Source organism: Megalops cyprinoides, chromosome 18 (assembly GCF_013368585.1).
Source record: "Megalops cyprinoides isolate fMegCyp1 chromosome 18, fMegCyp1.pri, whole genome shotgun sequence".
Taxonomy (NCBI): Eukaryota; Metazoa; Chordata; class Actinopteri; order Elopiformes; family Megalopidae; genus Megalops; species Megalops cyprinoides.
Window position 1 is genome coordinate 9,843,937 of NC_050600.1, and position 12,354 is coordinate 9,856,290.

Genomic DNA, 12,354 nt, shown 5'->3' on the forward strand with positions numbered 1-12,354 from the left:
AAGTAGTCTGGCTACCGAGCCTGCATTAAGTGATAATCTAAAGAAGATTTTCATACAGAAACTCACCCTGGGAATTTAGGCATTTCAACATAAATAGCTTCAAAAAATCAAACATGAATTCTCTTCCATGACTGAGGGATCTCGGGACTATGTGGAATACAAGAGTGGAAAATCCTCCTTGTACCTCCATGAGTGTGTATGTGTGTGTTTGTGTGTGTGTGTGTGTGTGTGTCTGGAGGGACTCACCTGTGCCAGTCGATGCATGGCTTTGGAGGTGGTGAGGAGACCCCGCACCCGCTCGTGGATCTCTTCCCAGAGGCTGTCAGAACCAGGGCAACACTTTCGTAATGCAACAAACACACTCATGCCCAGTGCAGGGGAGTGCAACCCACATCAGCCGCACAAGTACATACTGTAATTGCCTTATCAAACCTTATAAATGTAATGTGGACAGCTTATTTGAGATCATTTACGGGAAATCTGATATTATGTCATAACATTACCTTTACAGGGAAGATCCAAAAAACATTTTACTTTTACTGGCATTAACATTTGTTTTAGAAAACAAACCGATTTTGTTTCACTGAGGGTAACAACATCTTAAACTAGACAAAGGTGGAGAGAGCGCCCTCTGCTGCTGGTAAATGCAGGTTCATCGCTCTCTTCTGAAGGTCAGGTATCAGACTGCCCTCTCTGAGATGTCTGCGGCGCAGTGCAGTGCAGTGAGGCCGGGGAGCTGAACAGAGCACAGCAGATGAAGAGGGGGACACCCACCTGTTCCTGCTCAGATCGGACTGACGCAGGTCAGGGCGGCGCGGAGCTCTCTCCAGCTCCGACAGACTGTAGCGCTGCCTGAGAGCCGCCACGGCATCAGAAAGATCGTCTGTATCATCTGACAGGGCTCCATCCTCCGCAGGCCCGAGCGCCTGCAATCAAAGCGGGCACAGCTGGCAAACCACTCTGTCCTCGTTGTCACCAGGTACAGGACTCATGAAGTCTAATCAGTTCAAAACATGACTCTGTTATTTGGCTTAATGTACAGACACAGTCCCAGACTTGTGAAAGCTTTTAATAATGAAGATGATAGTTCTTTTTTGAAGGTTGAATATTACACATATATACATAAAGTATATACAGCAGATCCAGAGAACATAATGTGCAGGGATTTCCTACCCAATCAGTTGAATGACTTCCTGTGAGCCTACTTGTAGATGGGGCACCATTCACCTGTGAACGAGAAAAAGTGGAATTACACCATTTAATATCCAAACTGCTGTTTATAGTATAGCAACAGCTATGCATTATTAATACGTCATTTAGGGCTGCTAGTCCAGACAGATACAATAAAGCTCATGAAAGGACAGATGAAATGTTATAATGTGATAATAATGAATCTAAAACTAAGGGACCACATTTATTCAAGGCTAACATAAATGGTGTGATTTGCACAGTAGAAATGGTGAGAACTTTATAGAATATAATAGAATATTATATTCTGTGAGGGTGAGCTCAAGAAAATATAATAACAAAGTGATTACGCCTGAAAGAGCTGATGGCTCACCATCACATTATTTACTGACCGCAGAAGCACATTACTGCAAACCATATGGCACCCAACCCGGTTTTCAGTAAGATTAAGCCATCAGATTTTAATCACACCCAAATAAAAATCATAGCGTAAAGCTGTAAAATCCAGGAATGCATTTCAACATGAAAACACCCTCTGTGCATCAGTAGATAAGCACAATTTGTGATTGATTGCGAAAGTGTGCACATAATATGAATTCTTTGTTGCCATCTGCTGGCCAAAACAAGGAAAATAAGGAAACAGCTCGCATGTTAAAATATTAAAATCCTCACTACCAAAATGGAGGAACAAATCTTTAGCTAGTAATATTTTGTGGATTCAGAGCTTGGAATGTGCACACACACATTTCATATGAGTAGGAATATACATGAAAACAGCTATAACAAGCACTAGGTTATTCAGTAAAGGGAAAGAAACTGGCGCACAGGAAAAACATCACATGGAGCCTCAGACCTGAGGTGTGGAGTTCCTGAGACTGGATTTGGGTTGGTGGGTGCCCAGGTGAAGCTGGGCCAGCCTGTGCGTGTTCCTGTGACCGATGGCAGAGGGCGACAGGGAGCGGGAGCGAGGCTTCTCTTCCCGCTGGCCGGCGCCCCGCTCTCTGCCCCTGAGTACCCTCTTCCTCACCGCAGAGGAACCGCCAGGCTCCTTACCACCCCTCTTCCTGGGCTTTTTATTGTTCATTTTCTTCAACACTGTCTTCTGAGTTCAAAGAGCATATTATTATTATTATTACATCCTTTCAAAGCATTAGCAAATGGTGGCAAATTACAAGATATAATGCATATTAATGGATTACAGTATACCAATATCTTATTGCTATTATTATCATCTTTTTCATTCACAAATGAATGGTGACAAATTACAAGATAAAATTCTTATCAATGGATTACAGCCCGTCAAAATAAAGATAAGAAGTTACCAAGGGTAAATTTGGATTCATGAAATTCTCTGATCTGGCAGAACACTCAAAGATGGTTGTTCTCGTGGAAAATTCAATCCTTGGTGCAATGCCCTGTTGAATAAGGAAGAAAACAATGCGGATGGTTAAACATTCATAAAGCCCTGCCATGGCCTGTACGACCTGTATTATGCCTATCATAATTAAAGAACATTGTGTGAAATAGTCGCTACCAAATGTTAGTGTGCAGGCAACATTTCTCTTTATTACAGGAGTGACAAGATGTCTTCAGTGAGGCCTGAAGGTCTTGGGTTCTCACAGGAAAGTTCAGAGACCGAGTCATCAGCACTCTTCTGTCCACGCCTGGAGAGGACGGCACCAGCTTGGGCTCAGGGAACAAAAAGCTCCTGGCATCCTCTTCAAAATACGCAAGAGTCTCCCCTCCTGCATCCAAGCCAAAACACACATCATTAGTCTATCACAGCCCACAAAAAAACGCTATTCTAAGGAATGTGGTAAGATTAAAAGAGATGTCTCCTGTAAGGTATCATTAATGACCACTCTTATTGTTCTTCTTCTTATTATTATTGTGTTCGGTAAGAATATATCTTTGCCATAGGAAAAAAGGGGAAATCTGCACAGCATGCATTTTGATCTATTTTTACTGCTGGATATGTACTAAAATAAGTTAGGTACCTTGCACAATGTCTCAACAGCAGTGCCCAATACGGAATTTGAACCTGCTTCATTTCAGTAGCTTCTTAAATGAGCGTCCATGGGGAATAGGGGTTGGGGTTGCCAACATAAAAAATAAAAAAGATCATGAAAAAGATAAAGTACCTGGGGGTATCAGCTGTATCAGATCAAATTTCACAGTTTCATCTGAAAAAGAACAGACAATTGCTCCATTACCAATAGCTTGCCCTGTGAATGTAAAAGAACAGTATCATTTAGAGGCAACAAAATCTTAAATGTTGCTAAATTCTGTGGTAATTATACAGATGCTGGTTGTATTTTAACACGTGCATGGCGGAAAATGTGTGCACAGATGCAGTTTCACAAGCTTATTACATACATTCCAAGAGTTCAGCAACTGCAGCTGGATCACTGACCTGCTTGAAAATCTGTAAGAAAAGTAGTTAATTTGAGTTCCTACCATGTGATAGGACACCAGTGACAGAGATCAATCTCTTCTCTCTGTCATAACCAGTAATTCATTTCATTCCATGTCAAAAGTGACCTCTACTGTAGACTAGCTTTTTATAGAAAAGCATGTCATCATCTGCTTTGCTTGGACACAGACAGAAACTACACACGCCTTCGTGTAACTTCATTGACAGAAAGGAAGAACACCCACCTTCTCAAATCTCATTTTTTCACGAAACAGGAGAGGGAAGACTGGTGAGACACATTCAGACTGTTTATAATTGCCCAGGATGGACACACTGAGGTAGATGTCACCTTTGTCCGACAAAAATACACCAGGGCAGGTCACCTACAAGCAGATGTTGAATTATATGTTACAGCACTGCAGACGACCATGTCTCCGTTACTTGCATTGACAATGCACTGGTGAACTGCGAGTGTAGTGTGCCTTACGTTACCTTGCTAACGTTAGCTACCTGTAGTGCAAACTAGAGCTAACGTTACTTCGATTTCCTCCTTGCATCACAAGGACAGAAAAAAAGGCTAAGTGTCAACAAAGAAAGTGACAAAAAAGCAGCTAACGTGAGTCAACCAGACGAGTTCGTGTGCTCAACTCTGCCGTCTAGCTTGACAGCCATCTTCCAAGCTGAGTTAGCGAGCGGTTTGCCAGCTAACTAGCTAGCTAGTTTTCTTACCGCTCTGAGATATAGTTCAACAATCACTTTCGTGGCTTTCTGAGACATTTCCAAAAGCTTGGTCTAATTGTCCTGCTTGTATGTGTGTCCTTGCGCACTGAATGGAAATACTGTACAGTTCACTGAGACTACTTAATCACTGGAAATCTGCAGCAGAAATACTGTTTTGGTTAGCGTCATGTTTCCATGGCGTCGCGACACCGCTTCGAACTGCCTCCAGCGCCCAGTGGCCACACGGCGGCGGTAGCGGGAGTCAAACTGGAACCGGTGGGTTTTACGTTATTTTTCTTTTTCTTTCTTTCTTTAGAGAGTGTCGTCTTGATTTTTTGGATGTATTTGTATTTTTTAAACCAGCAGTTTTACATACCAGCAAGAATAGCTTAATTATTTCAGAAAAATCACTGTAGGTAATTATTCTAGGTACACTTTGTGAGATGAGTCGTGAATACCACAGTATTATGCCCTACCGTCATGTTGACATGTGCACAGTAACACACATCTGACACAACTTTTATGTTCGCAAACGCTACCAAAGTGTAAATGTTGGTTTGGGGGCAAAATGCGTGAAATCCAGTTTTGACACTTGTAAGTCGCTTTGGATAAAAGCATCTGCCTGCCAAATGAATTTATGTAATGTAATGTAGCGTAACGTCATCTTGTTCCACGCAGCATTGACAGCATTGCACTCAGATTTGACATTCTAATTTGATTTTGCCCATACACATGCATAAAATATTTTCTGTTGCCCTGTGTCCAAGACTGTTCCAAATATGGCTGCCACACACAGTTTTTCATTCATGAAACTACTTTTAACAGCATCCACAGATTCATCTCATATTAGGCACATTTGTTTGGAGTGGGCCGTTTGTGGTAGCTTCCCTGGTCACCCCCAGCTACACTAAAAGGATTTCTTTTTTTTTGCGTGTGTTTTAACATAATTGCTGCATCTGCTGCAGTGTTAGCACATTCAGTATTAATACTGTTCAGATGTGCATGGATATTTTTCATTATCCTCATTCACAAGCCACACAAAGTGTTTAACTCAGGTATTTTCATTTTGACAGCATTCACTCACATGTTACATTTGGTACAATAATCAGGCATAGACTGTAGATACAGGCACATTGCAGTTCATCAGCAATGCCCATATGTTACTATTTTTGGTATATGTATGTCAGTGCATTCCTATATACATTTCATCAGCATTTTGTCATTACAATAACATTTGCCACATATTTCAAATATTGTCTCTATATCTACCCTTGAAAATAGCATTTATTTGCGAAAAATATGGACATAAAGCTCTTTCTCAAGAGATCCTTGGAGGCACGCTGTCTAATAAATTTCAAAATTAACTGCAGTTTGGCCATTTATCATTATTCTGATGGACAAGAACAGTAGCTGTAATTATTTAGCTGTGCATTATGAGGTCAAAAATGGCTAATTTGAACTCTGAAAGGCAAGACCATGGCTCTGTACCTCTACACATTCATCTGAATATTACTGATGCAGTTACAGTAAATTCATATCCTGGTATACCGCCAAGGCACGTTCTGTAAATGACCCTCCCCTAGACTAGACCGTCCTTGGCTCTTACATGAAAAATACCTGTTAGGCTTTAAATGGGTTGCCACCTGTCTCTGTATATTTTCTATTAATGCGCTTAGGGCAAATTGCATTTTCCGCATACACCATTTATAACGGGCAGATATTCACAGAGGCAGGTTCATGTTAAATTAAATGCCTCGCTCAAGGGTGCAGAAAGCATTTCCACAGGACTCAAACCTCTGTGTCTCTCCTCCCAAGGTCAGTTTCCTGCTTGTTATTCCACACTTGTGATGGAAGTATTTCCATGTAAAAGTAGCATATACATTCCTTCAGAAAACTCTTCTGAAGTCAGTATTCTGAGTTCAACTGGTGGCTGTATAGCAAAGTAAAGTCAGCTTGGATGTGTAGGATACACCAGTGCTCACACTAGAGCTGGTACACAGTCACTCCAACTTAATTTGAGTAAGTATAGCCCTGCAAATGAAGAGATACTAATATGTCCACTACAGAGTGCTGTTATTTATTCAGGAGCTTCTGGGCATCTAAGTTCTAAGGTCAACTAGCCGTCTTGAAAAGGTGTTGAGAGAGGGAAAGGGGAGATCAGCATGAACCTTCACCACTGCAGTGAATGTGTCAGGACTAAGTGTGGAAACTGCAGTTCCGAAATAGCCACCAAGCCACTGCCCATGATATTCCAGGTAATTGTATCTGCTAAGACAGCCTTGCAAAAGCCAGTTTCTGTCATGGAAAGGCAGCATTTTAGTGTGTCCACTTATCAAAATTACATCCAAGTATTTTACATGAGGAATATATGAATGAATGCTTTTTATATATAGCTACAGCATATCTACAGGTGAGAAGGTTTTGCCAAAGCACTGGAAAATGCTAAACCAGTCAGACATTAGTATCATACAGCCAAACTGGCTGGATAACTCCAAATGAAGAGGTTCACTGTTACTGTAACCACCCTGAAAGGAAAATACAAGACAACTAGCCTCTCTCATGTTTCCAAAGTTGACAGTGGTATGGCTGGAAAAATTGGGAGGCATGAGAGCAGTTTGTCTGTTTGGCCCTGTAAGGTTTAACTGGGGAAATAAACTTTTTTTTCTACACTGTTTGTGAAGCCATTCGTACAATAACACTGTCTGTGTGTGCTCAAAGCAAGGGTCTACCCTCAAGTGGGTTGTCATATACCTTGTTATTCACAAGACCATTTTTCAGTCTTGACCATTTAAATATTTTTGTCCGTTGACAGTGAACAAGTGGTAATCACAATTAATCACATTGAATGTAAAGCCAGTTAATGGGCAAACAGTCCAATGCTTGTACTCTCAACTCAAGGTAATGGCAGACATGTCCACTGCCAGCAGTATGTCAGCAGTGGTTCTCTGCTGGGGAATGTGGGCCTCAGGTTGGAAGTGAAGGTGAAGCAGGGGAGATTATTCAATAAGCACATTACCAACAAGTGGTCCATGGTGCAAAAACAAAAGCCCAGCAAAGGGCTTCTAGTCCATTTTCCTTTTGATCACTGAACACATGAGAACAACTTCTCCATTGCACATGAAAAGTACAAATTATTAAGTTATTTATCAAGGACAACAAAAAAATTAAAAGGATGTGAATGGGCACAGAACAGTCCTCTTCAAGGCATGTGACTGATGTGACCAACAAAAGTCAAAAACAGATCTCTGACAAGATCGACAGCGCTGTCCAGTGTGGATAACTGGACAGAGGTACAGCCAAGATGTGATCACAGAATCTCATATTTATACAAATATACCTCCCCTTTAAAATGCAACCTCTTAGGAGTTCCTTGCATTTCTGAGTTGCCTGTGTTTGTCTATGAATGGTTCCAATATCAACATGAGAAGCGTTGAGGTGCCTAACCAGACTATTACACAAAACAAACCACGAGCCCCTCTAAGGCTAAAGCTCCCCCCCACCACATTTTGGTTTCTCTGGCTCCATAAAGATAGTGTCATTCTGTTCACCACCTACACAGGTCAAAGAGCACAATGCTCAGGAAGACACACATAAAAAGCACGCTGTAATTTCTACACCTGCTTAGCCTGCATGTTTGTGTAACCCATGAGACTCTCACAACCATGTCTGCCCTTTGAGCTTGCTTGCCAAGCTGGTTTCGAGTTCCATCCAGTCTATAAAGCTTTCTTTCGGCCAAATGAAAGCCATGGCTCCAGACACAAAAATTACTTCTCTGTTTCTCATGGTTTATGTCAGACCTACAAAATATAAAACACCTTGGCCTTTCAGGAAATGAGCTTCAAATGTAGGTCACTGTGGTAGTTTTCTTTTTCATGCAGACAACCTCCTACAATGCAAAATTAGTTGTGGGCCCAATTATGCCATTATAGGCAATCAGAAGTTATCTCTCCAGTGCAAAAGTCTGACACTTAGGTGTGCTATTTCAGATCATAATCAGCAGCTAGCAAACACATAAGCACCGTCTTAAGAAATGTTTCATTATGTTTCATATTTATTAAGTTCCATTTGGCAATCTGTTTGATTCAAGGAATTGATCCATTCACCCTGGCTGTAACACTGGGTTTATTGTATGATGTTTTTAGAGTTGTCTGCATTTGGTTTATGTCACATGAAAAATAAAAATGCTTCCAGGAGTAATGCATAACTCAGGAAATCAGTGGACAGCCACTGCTGATGTGAAAAATTTCAAACCTAAATACTGAACAAATGTAAAATTTAGGCATCTTCTCTGGAATTCAACAATATATATATCTACGTTAAACTAAGACCACTTTTAGGATAAAGGCATTTTGAACTTACACACCAAGAGCAATTTATGCACCACCCCTACCCACTTCAAAAATAACAAGAAAGTGGGGGCTGTTTTGGTCTATGCAGCAGTCCCTTCTGTGGCGGCCTGCTCTGATTGGCTGTTTCCAGCATTCTGTTCTCTCTGCTCACTGTCCTCCTGTTGGTCCTGTGTGCCTGAGCAGTTTTGTGAGATTGCCTCTGTTGAGTCAGAATCACTGTCGGAGTCCTGCTCTTCAGCCTTGTCCCCAGAGGCCAAGCCCTCCTGGCCCATGGGAACTGCCCCTTTCCTCTGGGGCAGGATGGTGAAGAAGGCCTCCTGCCAGTCTCTCTTCTCCAGATACGCCAAGATGATCTCAAAAACTAGCGAACACATATGTCCACATTACCTCACAACGGCACAACACAGCTGCTGAACAGATTACTGTATCACAGTATCAGATAAACAGGTAATAACATTTTGTTGAATGTTTGAAATGTTGTTAAAGTGTAAAACATTTATTTAACTATACCTAAACATTTAATGTTAGCCTTTTACCAATTAGACACTCAGAGTGAAAATGGAAACTGCCTGCATGTTAAAAATCAAGGACCACTGTACCTTGCCTGCATAATAGGCCTTGTTCATTTACAGAGGGCTTCCTTGTTAGAGTTCACTACGATACAGGAACGATACAGGGGCAGAATTACATTACATTCATTCTCACCATGGTTAACGGCCAGCACTTTGCGGCTGTTCATCTTGACAAAGCTGCCCAGGGGGAGCTGCGCGTGGTCGATGCCCAATTCTTGAGCGCGCTCAAAGGTGATCCCCTGCAGAACATAGTGGAGGTTAGCTGTGCTGTGGACCCAGCCTCAGGCCCTTCACCGCATCACCCACTGCATTATCACTGAGCTCTACCTTATGGTGGTTGTGGTCCACCAGCCCTCCTATTACATAGGCCTTGCTCTCGTCCAGCTCCGTCAGGACGTTGGGCGAATCTGAGGTCAGGTAGACCAGCTCCTCCTTGTTCATGACCTGGTGGAAGTGCTCCGGCTTGATCCTGATGTCCTGCATGGGGCGCACGCATATCGCAGGTGTTAATGTCATTTTCCCCCCTCGAGCGGCCCGAAGACACGTAACACCTATCTTCGGTTACATGCCTCCAAAAGGTCTGCAATCAGATAGCAGCATCGAGGTGGGAGGGCTCAGGAGCACAAGATGGATTTTTTATCCACAGAAATATGAAGGGCTGACATGAGACGGAAGTCTGGGCAAGCAAATGGAAAAACGTGGAAAGCCGTGAAACAGAGTGAGATGGGCGTCTCGCTCTTGGCTGCAGACACAGGGCTCTGCTCTGGGTCTCGTGGGCTGCTTACTGGCTGGATATCCTGTTCCACTGGGTATAGGTCTACTGTGCACTGAGGGGTTTAAATTTGGAATCTGCTCAGGGATATTAAAGAGGCTTGCATCTCGACTCTTCTGCAAAGACTATGACTATGACATTTTATGTTGCTTTTTCCATCAACAAAGCCTCTTAATGTCAGTCAAATGAGCAATTCAATATACCATAAAACATATAATGACATAACCGCTTAACAGAACGCATTAACGTCTGCTTTTTCTAAGATGTCCTTGCTTTGGCTGCACAGACAGGTGAATAAAATATTTAAAATAACGCGCACCTTCCAGTTCACCCATCCTTTGTCGTTTTCATCCATGTTCTGTTTTAACTGTCCACCGTGGCTCGTCAAATAAAACTGGTGAACAATCAAGAGAGCAGAGTTCAGAAGTCAGAGGGCTTCGAGGTATTCCACTTTATAACACAGTTTTATGCAGGGGACCTGAGGGGCTTACATTTGCAGGAGTGTCTGTCTGACTGATTATTCAGTGTAAGAGCTCACCTGCACAGGGTGTACGGCTCTCCTGTTTTCCGCATAGCACCTCTGAATTTGCTTGTGGAGTTTCTTAACATCCTACAGAACACAACAAAGCAGTTACAAGCTTTCATCAGTGTTACATGTTACTTTTTGCGATGCAGTTTTGAGGATCCAATAAAGCCAGGAAAGTCCTGAATTCCAGCTCTCTGTAAGGACACGGTTACACTCAAAGTAAAGTGAAACTTTGACAGAAGCAAGAAGCTTGTTTTTAAGGGCACAACATTGAAGGTACTGGTGGCTGAGGTTTGTATTCATCAAGACACGAACAGGGGGACCTGTCAGAATCCTAACGCTATCTCAGTCTCACCTTGAGGACCATGAGGCTGTCGAAGCTGCAGTCCACCACCAGCCTCAGGGTGCTGGGCGTAGCATCTCTCCGCTGCCGCTTCCTCCCCCCGCACTCGGCCCCTTCCTCACCCTGGGCCAGCCGCTCCAGTCGCCTCTTCTGCTTCTTCTCCTTGCGCCTCTGCCTTCCAAGCACACGGTAAGCCTGTCATAAGCGCCAAGATTCCAACTACACATTGCCACACCTGTACACTGCACACCTGAGCCCATATTTACATCACCAGTGAGCTCTAGACCAATCATACTAATACAACAAAAGCACTTTGGACACAGAACAATAAAACGGATGCTAAACAACAACAAATCGTTATGGGGTTTATTTTTACCTAACACATAATAAGTAATCTAAAAATTGTGTTTATTCTGCTTTTTTTTTTTAAGAATAGGGCGGATACTTACTTGCGAAGATCCCTCTGTTCCTCCCACTGCTGGTGTCTCAGGAGCCTCTTCCTCTGTCGCTTTGACAGCGGTTCCGACTCACCTGCTTGGGTATTACTATTCTGTTCATCTTCCTCTACCTTCTCGGCTGCAACAGCATCATTATCCTCTGCAATTGGCTTCGCATCGTCCTGTGCATCGCTGGACATGGTAAGCGTTTCGTGGCGATGTCACCTGAATGCATTCGGAAAGATGGTATTAAATTATCGTACTTATTGGTTGCCTTGGCAGTTGCACGTGAATTGTCTTAACAGCGTATTACTTGTAAATGGACGCAGCAAGCTTGAATTTGAGCGTTGACAGCCAATCCCACGGAGAAAATAAGCTCGACACCAAGCCTGCTACAGGCTTGCCGAGGCGATTTGTAAACGTGTCTTTTCTTAATTTCAGCTGCAAGCTAGCTAGTCAGCTCGGCAGTTTACCTTGTTAACGCGCCTATAGGTTGAGCAGTCCATCGCATTGGACACTGTGGAACTTAGGACTATGCGGGAGTTACATGTTCATCAAATATATTACGATGTAGAAATAAAAGAAACACCTTCATAAACGCAATTCGTAATAACTATGCATTTAAAATCAGAATAAACTTACCTTGTACCACACAATCTCGCCATCCCTCTTGCACGTGTCGCCAGTGTGTCGTCATAAAGGGGCGCCATTTATAAAGTGAAGCCGAGTGGCTCAAGAGGAAGGAGGCGGGTGCCATAATTGTAAGGTCATGGTAAATCTCACGATGCCGCCACACAGTGTTTCCCTTGAGATTTTCCTTAAGAATATAAATTGGAACAATGCACATAAATCAACCGTTCAAACGCATAATCAAGGTGTTCTTAATTACTAGCACTAATGTTACCATAAAACACCAGCACATGGGTCATATAGGCTCAGATTATCACACTGTTACAAAAGCTTCAGCAGGGAAGCCACTGTATTTCCATAAGTAAGTCTGCACAACTCATTTTCCCCTGAGTTAAAAACGGAAG

At 42.7% G+C, this 12,354-nt stretch overlaps 1 protein-coding gene across 1 annotated transcript; it reads right to left on the reverse strand.

Annotated features, from left to right (window-relative positions):
• Positions 1 to 8,145: 8,145 nt before the first annotated feature.
• trmt10a (tRNA methyltransferase 10A) lies at positions 8,146 to 12,006 on the reverse strand. Its single transcript, XM_036551629.1, has 8 exons — positions 11,963 to 12,006; positions 11,333 to 11,545; positions 10,896 to 11,058; positions 10,553 to 10,624; positions 10,334 to 10,408; positions 9,570 to 9,719; positions 9,376 to 9,481; positions 8,146 to 9,031 (listed from the first exon to the last, which is right to left on the reverse strand). The coding sequence occupies exons 2-8, from the start codon at positions 11,518 to 11,520 to the stop codon at positions 8,751 to 8,753; spliced, it is 1,035 nt and encodes a 344-aa protein (XP_036407522.1). The 5' UTR covers positions 11,521 to 11,545; positions 11,963 to 12,006; the 3' UTR covers positions 8,146 to 8,750.
• Between the last annotated feature and the right edge of the window lie 348 nt (positions 12,007 to 12,354).

Excerpts from the sequence above, each read along its gene's own strand:
- trmt10a (XM_036551629.1), bottom strand. The coding sequence starts at position 11,520 with ATGTCCAGCGATGCACAGGACGATGCGAAGCCAATTGCAGAGGATAAT. Across the intron at positions 9,720-10,333 it reads AAGGATGGGTGAACTGGAAG|GACATCAGGATCAAGCCGGA; the intron begins GTGCGCGTTATT and ends CGCCCCATGCAG. Across the intron at positions 9,482-9,569 it reads TGGACCACAACCACCATAAG|GGGATCACCTTTGAGCGCGC; the intron begins GTAGAGCTCAGT and ends TATGTTCTGCAG.